Source organism: Acanthochromis polyacanthus, chromosome 3, assembly GCF_021347895.1.
Source record: "Acanthochromis polyacanthus isolate Apoly-LR-REF ecotype Palm Island chromosome 3, KAUST_Apoly_ChrSc, whole genome shotgun sequence".
NCBI classification, from domain to species: Eukaryota; Metazoa; Chordata; class Actinopteri; family Pomacentridae; genus Acanthochromis; species Acanthochromis polyacanthus.
Genome location: NC_067115.1, coordinates 17647271 through 17663832, shown reverse-complemented (window position 1 = coordinate 17663832; position 16562 = coordinate 17647271). Strand labels below are relative to the sequence as shown.

At 39.3% G+C, this 16562-nt stretch overlaps 1 protein-coding gene across 2 annotated transcripts in view; it reads left to right on the top strand.

Moving 5' to 3' along the window:
- LOC110956362 (zeta-sarcoglycan) overlaps positions 1-16562 on the top strand; it is a 352883-nt gene that overhangs the window by 282504 nt on the left and 53817 nt on the right. For both annotated transcript variants that reach the window (XM_022201767.2, XM_051945531.1), the window contains exons 5-6: positions 10417-10539; positions 13406-13478. In XM_022201767.2, the coding sequence (XP_022057459.1) occupies positions 10417-10539; positions 13406-13478 (196 nt within the window). The remainder of the gene's footprint in view (positions 1-10416; positions 10540-13405; positions 13479-16562) is intronic.

Here is a 16562-nt window from a genome sequence, read left to right as displayed (position 1 = left end):
CTCTCCTCCCTCACTATATTAATGACTGTAATCAACTCAAAATAAATAATTTGTGTCCCTCAGTGCATGAATCTCCACCTCCCACCTGTGGCAAATTCAAAAGTTGAATTAAAAAGTGCTTTGCGGGGCAGTTTTTTTTATCTCCTTCCAATCCCCCTGGCATATCCCTCTGCTCCTTTTCACATCTCTTTCCTCATTTATCATTGTCGGTTTGTTTTAAGATGTCTGAAAAACACCTTGAAGAGATTAAAGGTGTGCTGTGGTGCAGCGAGGCCTTGTCTCTCTCTTTGACTGGTAGGAACACTTCAAATGATGTGGTGACCCTCTTGTTTCCTGCTGTTGCATCATGGTCATGTTGCATGCTGTTTACTTTCAGAGGACCACAATGATGCAGTTGCTTTCTCTTTTGCCCCCCTTCTGCCCTTCTTTTATTCTCTCGCTCCTCGAACAGCGTCGCGTTGCTTCAAAGTTACAGTGACTGACTTTCAGCTCTAGTTATCCTGACCCAACAAACAATGTTTTTCTGCTGACCAAAGCCCTTTCAAAAATACAGGAAAATGTGCAGCCTTGCATGCGTTTTAGAGATGTAAGCAGGCAATTGTTCTGTGGTTATTTTGCAATCTAATTTGACACATATTTATATTCAGTAGATTTATTCCTAAATTTTATGAGAATATAAAGCATGCAGAGGAATGTAGAAGTGGGTTTCAGCCATTCCAAGCATATGATACTGATAATTGTAAAATAACCCAAATAAACAAAAACATCTGGATAGGTTTTGCATACATTTTGGTCACTACGCTACTTCCCAATCTATTTCCCATGCAAAACTCCTGAAATTCTGTTATTTTGTTCTTTTCCGCAATTTTAAATTGTTCATCATTAGTGCCACAGAATTACTTGTTTGTAAGTGTAGAAAGCAGGGAATACAAAATGGAACTGTTGCATACCTTATTTTATGGCAGTCACAGTAAAACTAAAAAAAAAAAATTGTACAGTTTTATTGTTTTGCATTCATGTTTACTTGTGAGAGTGACTTTTTTACTTTTGGTCCTGTGGCATTACCATGAGAAGATGTTCAGAACTGAATAAGGCCGTGTAAAATCAGGCAGAAACTGTCCTGAAACAGCTACTGCAGAATGGCTTCAGTGTTGCAGTCCTTCTGTGTTTGGACAAAGGTTTGTCAGGTGGTTTAGGTCATGGCTGTTTTTCTTATTTGTGTGTGTGTATATCCTGTCTTTTCATTCCTGAAGCTTTTATTAAGCATTATATTAGAGGGTGAATATTAGAATCAACTGTAAATATTACACAGTTCAACGCACACTCCAAACTACAGTGTGCTTTTACAGTTTTCAGGGTCGGTATCACTGAACATTACAAGCTTCATTATGGTAGGATTTATTGCAAGGCTGTTATGCTGTTTTGCATTTGTTTTATTTTGATACCTCAAGTGTATGCATGATCAGAGTAAGCAGTTTATAAATGACAGTATGGAAACTAAAATAAATATCTCAACACATTTATTGAAGATAGAATGCACGATCATCTAAGAGTAAGGTAAATTTCCATTCAAGTGAATGAAAAGCAGATCTATTCTGGCATTCAGAAGTGCCATTAGGTGAAAAAGATAATGTGATACACTACTCCACTGAAGAGCACTAAAATTCATAATCAGATAAGACTTAAGCGACCGGAAATGCCAGCAAAGACACTTTGAGGGAACTGCAGTATGGATAATCAAGTGATCGCTGGTGCATGAAACGAGTCCCAGAGAGAAGCATGATAAATACAAGTGTTTATAAAAGATTGTACTGCAACAAGTGCAGCACAGTATACTGGATGTTTTGCTCAGTTCCCCAGAGAAATGCTATAGTTTGTGAGTTTTCATTTTATGTAAGAACTGGACTGTTAAAAAACAAATAAACAAGCAAAAAAATATATAAAACCACAATGTCCTTGGTGTAACTGAGGCAAGGAAGCTTTGCTATAACCCAAACCCCCCTCTCTTCCCACATGAAAAAGAATTGCCACTTCTCAACAGTATTCTGTGAGCTGATTCTAATTCTGGTTGATGTTAATTCTACGTTTTGTCAGGACTTTTTGTGATGTGACTGCAGAGTAAACACCAAAATGACTTAGGTTTAACCAACCACTCAGACCTCAGTTTCTTTATAAACTCAGACCAACATAGTATCCAGAAGACTTTGCTTGACTTACAAATTTGTTTCAAAGGGCCTTCTTTTCTCCTTCACTGACATTATTAAAAAGTCAAAGCCTATACCATTTGGGAGGGAAATGATGAGCAGGGAAGGTCTCATCTTTCAGCAGCAAAGTCACAGCTCCAGTACTAAAGGCCTGTGTAGGGTACATTAAAGTTACTCGCTGTTATTGGCTGAAACGATTGACAATACGCCTTTGGTTGCAGTGAAAATTAATGAGCAAAGGGTGTTCAGTGCATGTTAAATGTTTGTCTCGGGAAATTCTTAACACTGACAGAGTAACACTTTTTTTATTAATTGTAATGGAATCAACCCATTCTTCTTGTTTTCTTAGTCAGATGCATGAACACGTACTTTCTAACATGGCACTAAATGTACTCGATCGCTTTCTCAAGCATTATTTCCAACAAGAAGATGGAGTAAAGTTTTGGCCAACATCTGATGAAATATTTTTATACACATGTGCTGTGTGTTTCCTAATGTGGCTTGCACAGATCCCCCCCCCCCCACCCCCCACCCCCTTTAGAAAAAACTCCCTTCACAGAACTCACAAAAGGGCCCACTGGGCTTTTGAATATTCATTAAATTTGACATCCCAGACAGGAGGGGAACTGACAAGCATATCAGCCTGACTCACCCAACAGAATGTTCATCCTAATCCAGTGATAAGCCGTGCCATGTTTGAATAACTAATCAAGAAGTTTAGTGAATACAATTCAGTCAGAGGCACGATTATTTACCTGACATAGACAGGTAATTTGTGTTGTTTTGCACATTTTAGCTGCAAATGTGAAACACAAGGACAAACATTTATTTTTTTCCAGTACTCACATTGTTCATATTGTTGTGCATTTCAGGTACTCGTAGAATTTACTGCTCTGCAAAATGCACAAAGGATACAGCATGTTCCCTCATTTTCTCAGCTCTGGTTCATTACTCTTTGTTCACGTGTTTGTTAATAAACACTCAGATATGCACATACACATTCAGTAGTTTGCATACATGAATACAAAAACCTTGCTTGTGGTCACATCACTAAGAAGGATAGTTAATTTGGCGAGTGTGTTTGTACGGTTGATGATCATTGGAGCATAGCCAATGGGAGGCTTAATGTCAATATAATCTGAGTTTGGGGCTAGCGGTAAGTTGGTACAAATTTTCAAACCAACCCTTACTATAGTTTGCTTTCAACAAAAAAAAAAAGACGTGTTTCTGAGTCTGTCTGATTGATAGATTTGGTATCAGGAAACATTCTGGTCTTTTAGATTGTATGTTTGTTTGTTACAGACAGAGAGATCCAACATCTAACATATCTTAAAATCTATGAACTATAATGGATGTGGGAACAGAGACACAAAGGAACTTGTACCTGCTGTCAATTCATGTCTAAAACTATAAACTACATATTGACATGTTGTATTCATTGTCCTCCTCTTTTTTCTCTATTTATAAATGCAGTGGATAAGCAGTTCAGAACAGATTCCATTAGAATATATGAAGACTTCTTAAGGAACTCTTAGTAACCTAATGTTGACACCAGTGCCTCATGAGTTGGGTTATGTATAAATTTAGAATAATACCAATCCCACCGACAGACCTGTTTTGTCACTAGAGTAAAAGTAAATCATGTAAGCACAATATGTGAGAATCTTTAAGAGCATATCTGCCTAGTGAAATCATTTATGTTTTATCTACCTAAAAGGCTAATAAATAGCTTTGAAGCTGCACAAACCCTGTAGTTTTCCCTACACTTTGTGGATGTCAGTTTGTGACACTGTTATCAAATAGTCACAAAGTGTTTAATTGAATGTGATTTCATCTTATTTGTAAACACTGTTTTCATATATGCAATGAAAGCAAAAACCATGTGTGACAGTATATACTTATATGTTCCAAAAAGTAGATCAGTGCTCAGTTTACGTATCCGTACATGTACATGTATCATCTCGGTTGGACTACGTCCCAAACATAAATTTCTTGAGAGTTAAAGGTAAAGTAATAAAGATCCCCTTGCACCTCATATTATTGGACAAATCCTTTTGGGCCAACTACTATAGCTGCTGCGGTAGAAAGTAGATTTTGCTGATGCTTCCACTGAAGAGATCTGAAGTCACTCTAACCTTTTAGACTTTGTAGTTGTAGAAGGGGCCCTGCCTGGAGATCCCAGGCTCTACTCCAATTCATAAAATGTGAAAAGTGATTTAGCCAATGGCCAGACCCAGCCAAGCATTAAAAGCGGCCAGAAAAATCTTAAAAACATCCATAAAATCCACATTTAAACAGAACACGGACACTAAAGTTTGAGTTATATAACCTCATCTTTTTACTTAAAAGCCTTAATGCTACATTTAGCATATTGCCAAAATTTTGACCTAAGGAAAACTATAGAGTGATTTAAATGAGACAAAATATGGTCGACTTTCTCTACATAGCCAAAGGACAGAGCCAGCCTAATTTTAGAAGCGTGTCTTGGCTGGAGAATGCATTAGCATTCACATATGCAAATATGCATGGCCAGGGATGTAGGCAAAAGAAACTATTTGCAAGACCAGAAACACACGTAGAGTACAAATATTTACATGAATGTCACATACTGGTTAACTGACTTCTGTGATCTCTCATCACCAGGAATGTGAGGGGAACAATGCTCAGGGTGGAGGGAAGCTTAATGACAAAGTGCATTCGAGCTGATTTTAATTTAAAAAATCATCGTGACCTGTTTGGGGAAGTCATCCATGCATGGAGTGTTTACTTGGCTTAGCCACACTCTTCACTGTACCTTTACCCCAATCCTTTCACGGAGTCTTCTTGCGTCATATCCCTTCATTACTAGGAGCCCTAATTTAAAGCCTTGAATTAAAAATCCAGGAGAGCAAACTCATATAACTTTATTATGGCCTGAATACTTTAATGTGCACTTGTAAAAAAGTTACACAGGCCCCACTTTAATGTGTTCTATTCATTAATTATAGGATACAGTTGGGGGAACTCAGAGTTCTGCAAGATGTAGAGATTATTAAACAATTTCTCTTGTTTTTGCCCAAATCGGAGGTTGAGATGAAAGAAGGCAGAAATAATTGACTCTTAAGATGGTAGAAACCAAGAAATACATATGCAGCTATGGAGGGAAATCTAGTTTAGGAAACCTTGTCTCTGGTGGGCGAGTTGGAGATGTACAGTAAAGTAGAAACAATTTTTCCAGGACCAGCTTTGAAAATGACATTGCTGTGCCCTTGAACATTCTATTTCATGAGAGCTTTTACAAGCTAACAGTGAAAATCAATACAATCATTGGTCTTCCATCCTGACTGCTTGTGGAAATATCGCAGTCACTGCAGGTTTCAACTTCACAAAAAAACTTTCACAATACCGATACCAATAACAATTGCGTAGTGGCTTCTCCTAAATCCTAAATGTTTGTTTTAGTTTTTTACAAACTAATTTAGTAATTTAGTGATGACTAGCTGAATGGTTTGATAATTAATGCAGGCCTTACTGAGTGCCACCGAGGTGGAGACAGGGACTTAAAAATTACAACTATTAGCATTCATAGGTCAACTAAGAATCTTGGGAAGAGTTCAAATCCTGGATGATATTAGTGCTGTGACACTGATATAAAATTTGATTCTGCTCATACATAAAAACGTCATTTTTTTCTTCTCACTTCAGATCAAAGCAGATTGCGTTGCATAACCTTCTCATAACATAACCAAAGGAGAAAATAACACACTGTCATACTGAAGTACGAGTACAAATAATTATTAAAGATAAAGATATTTTAGACACTTGGAAGTCAGCTGCTTTTTTAGCTTCTACAAGAGCGACTATTAAAATTTTGAGCCAGAATGTGTGTGATCCACCATGACAACCAGAAATTAACCTGTGGCAGCAGGCAGGTATGAATAGGCAAAAGAATATTAATTAGGAATTCATTAAGAATATATCACCATCCCCAATTTAAATCCAATGTGTGTGTTTGAAAGCAGTAACAAATCTGTGGAAGCAACATGTTTAAAAATGGGAGTGATATCTGTGGCATCAGCAGATGGAAGCCAGAGTCACATGCTTGAGATGTTCTGATTCAAGACCTCACGTGTGCTGCTTCTTTTTTTCCCCCCACCATGTCATTTTCTGGCGCCTCTCTCTCCATCAGTGAGGTATTCTTAACAGAGCAGATCCTGTCAGGAAGTGATTATTTAAATCAGTGCATCAATTAATACGCCTTCATAACAAGGAGTCCTGCTGTTATTGGTGACAGCAGATTACTTCAGTTTTATCAGTGGGAGAAACATTTGCCGGAGCAAATTAATTGTCCAAAAGCACTTAATTTTCAAAGATTTAACATGAGCTACCTGCAGATCACTAACAAGATGAACAACAGAACATCAGATGTTGCCACTCATGTTTTCAGCAACTAAATGTTTACTCAGTCAGTCCTTTTTGTTTGTTACCCAAGGCCTTCAGTTACAATTTCAAAGAAACCAAATACAGACCATTGATTTTCTTATTGAAAAGGGAATAAAATGTTGTTAGTTTAGGTGCTGGTTTAATTTTTAAATAGTTTTAATATGTGGCATTGTAGCAGCAGACGCCATATCTGAGATTTGTTCAGATGCAGTGCAGGTATTTCATTACAAAGTGACTTGATTTTATTAGGATTGATGCAGAGACTACAGCTTTAATAAATCATTATTCCATTTCACAATGTGGAGGATTACTGACTGATAGATTATAATTAGAAAAGTCACAGCTGGAAAACGTGAACACGTGCACCGTTTCATTTTCCGTAGCTCCTCGACATCGGCGTGCGTGTGCATTAAGTGAGACTGCTCAGTGGGGAAGCTTCCGCTACCAATCACTCCACTCTGTCAGTCTGCCACTTCTCTGAGCGACCGTGGGACATGAAAAATCTCTGGCCTCACTGCAGTGTTTCCAGCTTTGTTTCATGACAGAGTTCTCTTTTCTTCCCAGATTTATTTTACAGTAGCATTAAAGCCACCGACACCACTGATTACATCCCAGACAGAGAAGGCAGCTTAAGTTGTTGACACGTCATAGCTAAAGACTAGATCATTGTAAGATAGCCTTTCATACCTTTGTAATGCATCTTACTGAAAGTTCAACAAGGAACTTACTCAGTTTATTTACAGTATTTCCCTCTCTATATTTCAATTTTCCCGCTCCCATCTCCACCAGGTGATAGCGAGCCTTTACTCTTTCTTTTAATCCGATTTGGATGCAACCTCTGCAAACCTGCTGTCAAACACTGCTCCTTTCTCAGTTGCTGTCTGTTGTCATTTGAGGTAATGTCACTTCGGTTCAGTCAGCCGGTCTTTCCATGGTCATCAGAAGTCCTGCATCACATCTCATCCATCCCTCCTTCACCACCATTGTCTAGACTCCACTGGGGATTTTCATGCACAGCTCAAGCGACTACCTCACTACATCACTTTCCTTTGCTTTGCACATGATGTCAAATACTATAACATACCTACTCTTTACGATTCTCTCTATCAGTCTCTCCCGATTTACCGATTTTGAAGAAAGTCTGACATTGGACGTTTGGTATTAGTAGTTTCTTCCTGTCAGTAACTTAGATTATGAATGCTTATATCTGCAGATTGTCTCAACTGATACAGCTTCTCTTTTACCGTATGTTTAAAAGATATCAGGCTCAGGAGCACTTTTCTTCAACTTCCATTAGACTAAGTTTCGCAAAGTTCCCACTATCACTGAAGTTGCCCATCTCCCGCAGGTTTAGAATCTTTGATACACCCATGCTGAGAAGTGAAGGAGAGACATATTTTGGGAATAAAACACAAATCTTGTGGAAATATGCTGACCTGCGCCCATGCTGGAAATCTGCACTTCAAGCTGTATTATAGGACAAGAGCTGAGCAGCCAAAGAGAACTAGCTGGATGCCTGAGACAGCAACTAGCACAGCACATCTCCAATTTAAACCAGCTTCATTTTCTCTTCATCTCTGCTTCTCAAACTTAAACCCTCTTTTTTCGGTCTTTGATTCCTCTCTCACCATACTTCGCCCAGCTCTGTCACCCACTCCAACCCCCCGCACCCTCATATCTGTAAGTCTGCATATATTGTAACACACACACACGCACACACACACACTGTGCTGTAGGGTGAGCTTTTGCCAACACAAATCTCAATTGCTTTTTCACACAGTTGGTGGAGGAGTGAGAGGCTTAAGGAGATAGAGTTGGACAGGATAAAGACAGTGAAGGAGAGAGAGATGCGAAAAAGAGCTTAATCCCAGATTGATAGCTGCTAATAAAGTTTGATTATGACTGACAAGGCACTGTGGGTTTCTAATTGACGCTTGTAATAGCCTGGGAGCCCAGGCAGTGAACGGAGGAGATGGGAAGAAAGGGAGAGAGAGACATTTCTTCATAGGTTTAGCAGGGATGGAGTGGCAGCACATCACAGTCCAAATCAGCAAATGAATCAAACAAGGATAAACAATGTGACCACTGTGGTTTATTTGTCAGCTTTGTAGATTTATGAACTTTACAGATGGCACTGCTCGCATTTTCTTTTAATAAAACTACCAGCAACAAATCTACTGATACTTTCAACGACATGTAATAGTATCAACATTATGTCTGCCACACCAGTTATTACCTACCTACTATCTGATGCTGAAGTGTACAGTTTGCTTTAGATAAGTGATAACTCCTAGAAAATGACAGTAAAAACAAATCTAATTGAGTTTTTTGTGGATTTTTACTTTTGCATACATTGTTCACATCTGTGTTCATTTATTCTCCATGTGTGAATGAGAATAACATGAAACATAAGTTGAATGATTAATGCATGTGCAGTGTAGGAGGGCAATTGATAGGTAATACATTTGCTAAAACATGTCATCTTGTTATCTTCTGTCCCCTAATAAATTTCAGTAATGCTGCTTATATCATGTCACTATAATATTTAATTTGTGGTCATTTTTTTTCCTGATGAACTGTGAGAGCTGTTTCTGCAGAGACATTGATAGACTGATGGAGTAGTAGACTTGGCAATAAAAAAAATAATTAAAAAAAATAATAAAAATAAAACTTCCTTAATGTTTATTCAAAGGAGAACTTTTATACAAAGTAGAAACTGTGTCAAGTGGCCCAAAACCTTGTCTCTTAAATTTGCTTTGTCACACCCTACATTCTCTTCAAAGAACATTTTTGTCCTCAAGGCAAAATCATGAAGGGAAATGTAATTTAAGGTGCAAGTTATAATTGTGAAGTTGAACAAGGACAGTTTAAACTCTAAACACAAGGCAGCTATGTCTGATTTAGTTTTGTTTGTTTCGTCTCTGAATGTTTCCTGGGATGATGTGAGGACATGCACACCACTTATGAACATGTTAGTTGACTTCCGTGTTTAATATGCAATCTAGGAATAAATAATCTGCAATTTTTTTTGGATCATTAAAAGTAATTTTTCCAAATATCTGTTAACAACATGGTATCTCAGAAGTTTTTTTGTTTGTTTGTTTATTTGCTTCTCTGATTGGGCTGCACATTCCTTCAGAGGTTAGCACTTTCACCTTGTAGCTAGGTCATCCCCTGCTCGCATCCCCACTGTTCTGCGATCTTTCTCCGTGGAGTTTCCATGTTCTCCCTGTGCATGCGTGGGTTTTCTCCATTTAGCCCTGTGATAGACTGGCGACCTGACCAGGGTGTCCCCTGCCGTCATCTTAAGTCAGCTGGGAAAGACTCCAGCCTCCCGACCCTAATGAGGATTAAGCACTATATAGATGATGGATGGATGTTTCTCTGAGAGAAAGTAATAACACGAAAGATTATGTCGACTCCACAGACTAAGTGGGACATTGTACCACAGATGAAATTTCTTTTTCTTTTTTTTTTTCTTTTTTGGATGTTCACCCTGATAACATATCATTACAGCCTGGTTTTTGAGAGTTGCCAGACTATGCTCTGGCAAACAGCTTGTGATATCTAAGCTGAAGTTGTACTGGTGTCTCAGCAAGACAAAATAGAGATGCTCTGGTTCAGAGTTCAGATCCCTCTGTGGTCATTCAAGCTAAGCCTTCATGCACTAATGGTTCGATAAGGGGCTTTGGATAAAAACATCGGCCAGATGGTAACTTTTATGTGCTGTGAGTGTTCTTTTGCTGTAAATTCTTAACCCCGGGACCCTCTTTCTCTCACACCGTCTCAGGTTCAGAAATGGTGGAGGCCCAGTGTCAGAGGTTTGAGGTGAGGAGCTCTGACGGAGAGAGAGTTCTGTTCTCTGCAGACGAAGAAGAGATCAGCATCGGTACTGAGAAACTCAAAGTAACAGGTAGGGAGTGTATCACAGACTGTACACAAAATGACGAACATATCTTGATTTATTTTTTGGGGGTGGGGGGTTGGAATTGGATGGTGGAGGAATGATACTTATTATTAATTCATGCAGTTTGTAAATCTCCATAAACACTATGAAAGCTCCCCTTACCTGAATCCACATATCTGATATGCAATCACAATAGTAGCATAATTTGTTGTCTGACTTGGTGGCATGGCTCAGTGGGTAGAGTGGCCATCTCGCAACCGGAGGGTTGCGGTTCGATATCCTGGCCCGTCGTGCTCATGTCGAGGTGTCCCTGAGCAAGACACCTAACCCCTGATTGCTCCTGATGGGGCGTGGTTAGCGCCTTGCTTGGCAGCTCCCGCCATCACTAATTTGTAATTTCGTTGTACTTGTTGCAATGACAAATAAAGTTCTATTCTATTCTAAAAGGGCCAACATATAATATCACCAAAATATTGTATTGTAGTGAAATTGCAAATGAAAATAAATCCTCCTACATGCTATATAAATATAGATCACTGGAAGTCACAGGGTTGACAGACTTTCACACTCATTTCCACATCCTTGAGGAATTGATGCAATTATTTTTCATGGTTTATGAAGAGACAGATACAGTAGTGGACAAATTGCAGGCTCAGACTAATTTTTGTAGAGTAACAAGGTTATGTGAGGACTGAGGACACACTCACACACATGCATACAATATCTACACACACCGTAAGCTGTTAAACAGAGTGCTCTTGATGAGTGCAGCCAAACAAGATACAGGTCAGCAAACAGAGTAGGTTTTTTTGTCTGTGTGTGTGTGTGTGTGTGTTTTTTCCTGAATTGAAAAAAGTAAGATAAAAGCCAGTACAGTAATGCAAAAGAGACATAAAATAGGTGAAGAGAGAGATGAATGAATGGTCTGAACCAGGTGACTGTAATTGTAAGGGATCAAAAACAGACAAAAGTCTTTTAAATAAAATGAAGCAAAAAAAAGAATGGGAGGGAAAAGGTGCCCCTGAAGTACATTATATGTTTTTCTCATTTTCATTTGTAAAATGGAAGTGAGAAAATCAATTGAATGGTGAAACGGTTTAGCCAATGTTCATATGAGTCCATCCCTGCTTGTGCACTCAAATATGTCAGTAGTTATGTTATTTGATTTTGCAGAATTCTCCTAAATATGCATTCATGCAAACCAGCAAATTCAACTCTCAAGGTTGAACGACATAAACTCATAATACACACACCCAAACACACACATGCTGGCCTGGGTAATACGGGAGATTTGTCCATTAGAGGCACTCTGAAGGAATGAGGTTGCACAGGGTGGAGGGCGGGGTGACGAGGTGGAGGTCTAGAGGTGATTGTTGCTGTCATTTACTGTTTGATGGAGGTGAGAGAAGAGAGTGTGAGAAGCAGAAAGAATGCAAATGTGCACACATCCATTCAGCTCATGTCCTGAGGTCTGCTAGAGTCATGCTATGCCATTGTTTATCATCTAGGCTTGTGGACTGATATATGTTTTTTAAATCTAAGCTGAAAACATTTCCACACGTTGCTGCCCTCTGCAGTAACAGGAGGCACATGGGTAATGAATCAGCCACTGCAAGCTAAAGCCACGACGGCTAGTTAAGTGTAATATGAGCAGACTCATTCTACATTTCCATGTGCGAAACTAAAAAAAAAACAACAAAAAAAAAACAACTCTAGTGGGAATTGTTGTGGATTCAAATGCAATGGCTCTGCTGTAAAAACACTATGAGTGTTTCGTGTACAAGGACAGGGGCCACCCAAAAGGCTATGACAAGCTCATAAACATTTCATGTACACAGCAGAATGCTCAGGAGGGTGTACAACAGTTGTAAACATACAGTGGCAATGAACCTAAAATAAATTCAGTCAGAAGCTGGGACAAACATGGCCTTTGGGTGACAAGGTGAAAAACACCATTGCAGTCACACAAAGCAACATACAACAAGGCCCCACCTGACATTTGTTGAAAGAACTGGGCACTGTTTGCCTTTCCCTTCACTTCTGTTGGACGTTACAGAAACATACATAGTTGTGCAAGGGATTGAACAGAAAAATGCAACAGTAGCCTCCTAGTTAGGTCCTTTGGAGGTTTAGCTGCACCTTTTTTGGAGATATAGTTCTCATCTTCCCTTCAGGACCTCCCTGCTATCTGTGGGCCTGCATATCGGTGCTAATACAGTATAAAAAGTTGCAGCAGTGCTGAGCTTTCAACATGCCTTCTACGGTCTCAGCAAGAGTCACGACCAAGCATCTGTTCACAGCTGCAGAGGTGGCTGCTGGACATGGGGGGTTAAACACCGCATTAAATCAGAGCCAACCTTTTTTCCTTCATCAATTTTGTTCATACTGCATAGAACTGTTCTGCATTAGGAAGATATTTTTGTGGGGAGGAAAGTAGTGCTGTCAATGCGACATTTTTATTACCATAAAAATAAAGGTTATTGTATGATTAACTACTTTAAATGACTTTGTTAAGTTAGAGGAAATGCTACGCTTTGATCAAATGTTTAAAATGTCAGGTCTACACTGACTATACAGTGCAAAACTGAACATAAACTCCTGTCTCCAAAGCTGAAGCTCAATGCACCACTTACCCCCCCAATCCTTCACATTTTCAAACTACTCCTTCCTTTGATACCGAGCTTTTACTGGAAATGTTGTTGTATTTGAACATACTTTCTATGACACACAGAAGATCTGAGCACCGTGTCATACAGTTTAAGTGTCTGCCATAGCACCAAGAAAAGAATGATGCAAGGTTGTGCTGTGTTCAACACTAAAGATTTCTGTGATTTCTGTTTTTCCTCTGATCTGCTCTTCTTTATCCCTACAGGGAACGAAGGGGTTGTGTTCAGCCATTCTGTAGAGACTTCACATGTAAGGGCAGAACCCTTCCAGGACCTAAAGTAAGTGCACAAAATACTTTTGTGAGAATGCATTTGTATGGGTGTTTGTCGGATAAGCTGTCTGACAAACTAGCTAACAAGTTTCCCTGGTTGTTAATTATTTAGCTTCAGTGGATTATTTATGAAGTGTAAAACTTTAAGCTGCTGAGTTAAGTAACTATTCAGTTCTGTGGCACAGCATGTTCGTGGCTTGTAATCGGCTCACTGCAGTGTGCTGGTGATTGGCAGTCTGACAGGCCTGATAGAGGCAACAAAAGGGCCTCCAGGCTACAGTGCACAAGGGTCAGGCAATTACCAAGTTGAGTCTTCCACTGATACATGCAGTGAACACATGTAGTGCAGGTTAAGTGAACGGTGCTTAAATTGTTGGATAAAAGGACCAATTTCATATCCTTCATTAGGTAGTTTTCTACTTTTCTCCCATTTAGAGAATTAGCCCACCTTGCTCTGTGCTGACAGTGATGTTCTATCATGAAAGGGGTTTGTGCCAAAATCCATGAAGACTGTTCAAAGCTATTTCTGCCACTTCTGTTTTTCAAGTAGTTTTTGGTCTCTTCCATGTTATCGTAAGACAGTGGGTCCAGTTTTGCCACAGTTGCCTACATGGGATGATGATTGTGTCCTGTGGGGATAAATATAAGTTGCCCCAGGCACAGAAACCTTGGTACATTTCTGTTCCCTGGACACCACCATGATCTGCCAATTTTGCCATGGCCACTTACACATCACAGGCTGGCTTATCTTGGTCTAATCCAACACTGCTTCCAGTATCAGCAGCTCAGACTGCAACAGACTTTAACTGCGTTATATTGGGTTACACCAGCTAAAAAGTGTGTATTTGTGCATATCTCCCTCCTGAAATGTGTTTTGAGTGCCTATCAGGAGTATATGACATTTCTAACCTTTTAACCTTGTATGAGCGTTGTCAGAGTTGATCAAGCTGAAGTAGCTTTTGGCCAGAGAGGAAAACACAAAATACGGAAGGGAAATAGATGGAGGCAGAGAGAAATGGTGTGGGTTAAAGAAGTGAGAAGGCATAGATGGAAACCCAGATGAATAGAAGTCCTGTACAAGAGAAAGGAATAGAGATGAATGAAGACATATAACTGACTGGACAGAGAAAGTGGAAAGGAAAGACATGGAGATTAGACACTAAACAGGACAAATAGCGGAGGAACCAGGGCTGGGGTAGTTGGTGATGAAGAAGACAGTGAGAGGGAAAGGAAAAACAGGGCAGAAGAGGCTGACAGAGGGAAGGAGTTGAGGAAGAAGGGATGGAAGTTAGTGTAGAAGAAGAGATTAACAGCAGTAGATAATGAGGTACAGCAAAATATCAGTGCATAATCACTGTTCCTTGATTTTGAGAAGTCAAATATATGAAGAAGTTTAAAGCAGTAGTCTGGCAATAGATTTTTACCCAAAACAGTAACAAAATCTGTGTATTTGAAAAGAAGAAATTAATTTGACAATACAATATTTTGATTGGCCGATAGCCCCACATGACAGCCATGATGAATTTTGAATGGGAGAAATTTGCATTTAACTTCCTCAATCATGTATTTGCTCAAGTAGCACAATCACTGGATTCCTCTTTTAAAAGTCAGTTACAGGTGTTTTAATAGAGTCTCAGATGATGACAATATTCTTGACACTTTACTGCAATTTAGCTTCTAAAGCGAAAATTTTGCTCTTCAAGTTGTTGTTCTGAATCAAGGCTACCTGCGTCCACTTGTGGCATTCTTCAGTTTGGTCATACTTACAAAAACCTAAAACTTCAATTTAGAGTTGAATAGGATCCACCAGTTTATGATCTTCAACTCATATCTGTTGGTTGCCAAATGTGATTTCTTCATTCTCTGATTTTTTTTACCCGTAGTCTATCTCTGCCCTCATTGTGTCATTCCAAACAGCACTCTTTGAAGAAGAAAAGACAGAAAAAAAGGTGGCAGACGGAAAATATAGGTTCGGAAACAGTGTGATATTAAATTACTTCACACAGAGGGATGAGGCTGCTGGACAGCAAGAGACAAAAGACCGGTTGAGCATGAAGCAATATTTTTAGTGGAGGAAATAGGACCCTGTACATGCTGAGGGATCAAAGGAGATGAGGGGAGGAGGAGGCATTCTGAAGAGTGGGAGAGCTAAAAAGAGTAAGATTAGTTGAAGCAAACTGATATGTGATGCAGGGAAGTGTGTGGTTAGGTGGGGGTGACAAGATACAGAGAGAAGGAGGATGGCTGAGAACATTGGGTCAATGGATGGGTCAGTGCAGATAAGTAAGGTGAAGAAACCTGTGGTGAAGGCCTAAAGTGAAGACAGAGGAAAATAAACACTGCAGTTACTGGTGTTATAAATTCAACGCAGTTCTTTTATTTTTCATCAGGCTTAGCAGATTTCACATCATTAGCAGACTTGCGGAGTGACAGAAAGCAAATTAAAACAAGTTATTGCTGTTAAACGGCGCTTAATGCATCCGCGTTGCTTTAGTTGACCCTGATATCAGTGGTGTCTCCACAAACAACATTGTCACAACTTAACAACATTTCAACACTGAAAACAAGCAGTACACGGAATCACCAAAGCGTGTAGACACAATACAACCACGTAAACATACAAAAGCCTATTAACACGTTGAAAAAAGCTGCCCAAAAGTGGTTGAAATGCTCAATCACAAACACATCAACCACAAGCGTATAGCATACAGGAAGTGAAACCCCCCACACAGCACTGTTAGAACATTCAGTAACATAAATGAAGTGCAACCTTCCTACACACCCACAGACATTGCATTGACCTCTTCATTACACTGACGAACTACAGCAAAGTCATTATAATGAGGTTTTTAAGTGAGATATGTTAAATATGAACAGATATTTCAGTCCAATTGTAGAGATGATATCAGCACAAAAAAGGAAGTTCGGGTTCTCAATTCCTAATTCATTTTTTTTCCCATCCAAGATTCTAATCCTTTTCCATTTGGACCATCCTGTTGTTCCATCCCCAGACTTCTCATCACATCTTTGTCTTCATCTCTCAACTTCGTGAATGTCTTTTGTTGACTTACTCCCTATTTTCACATGTACA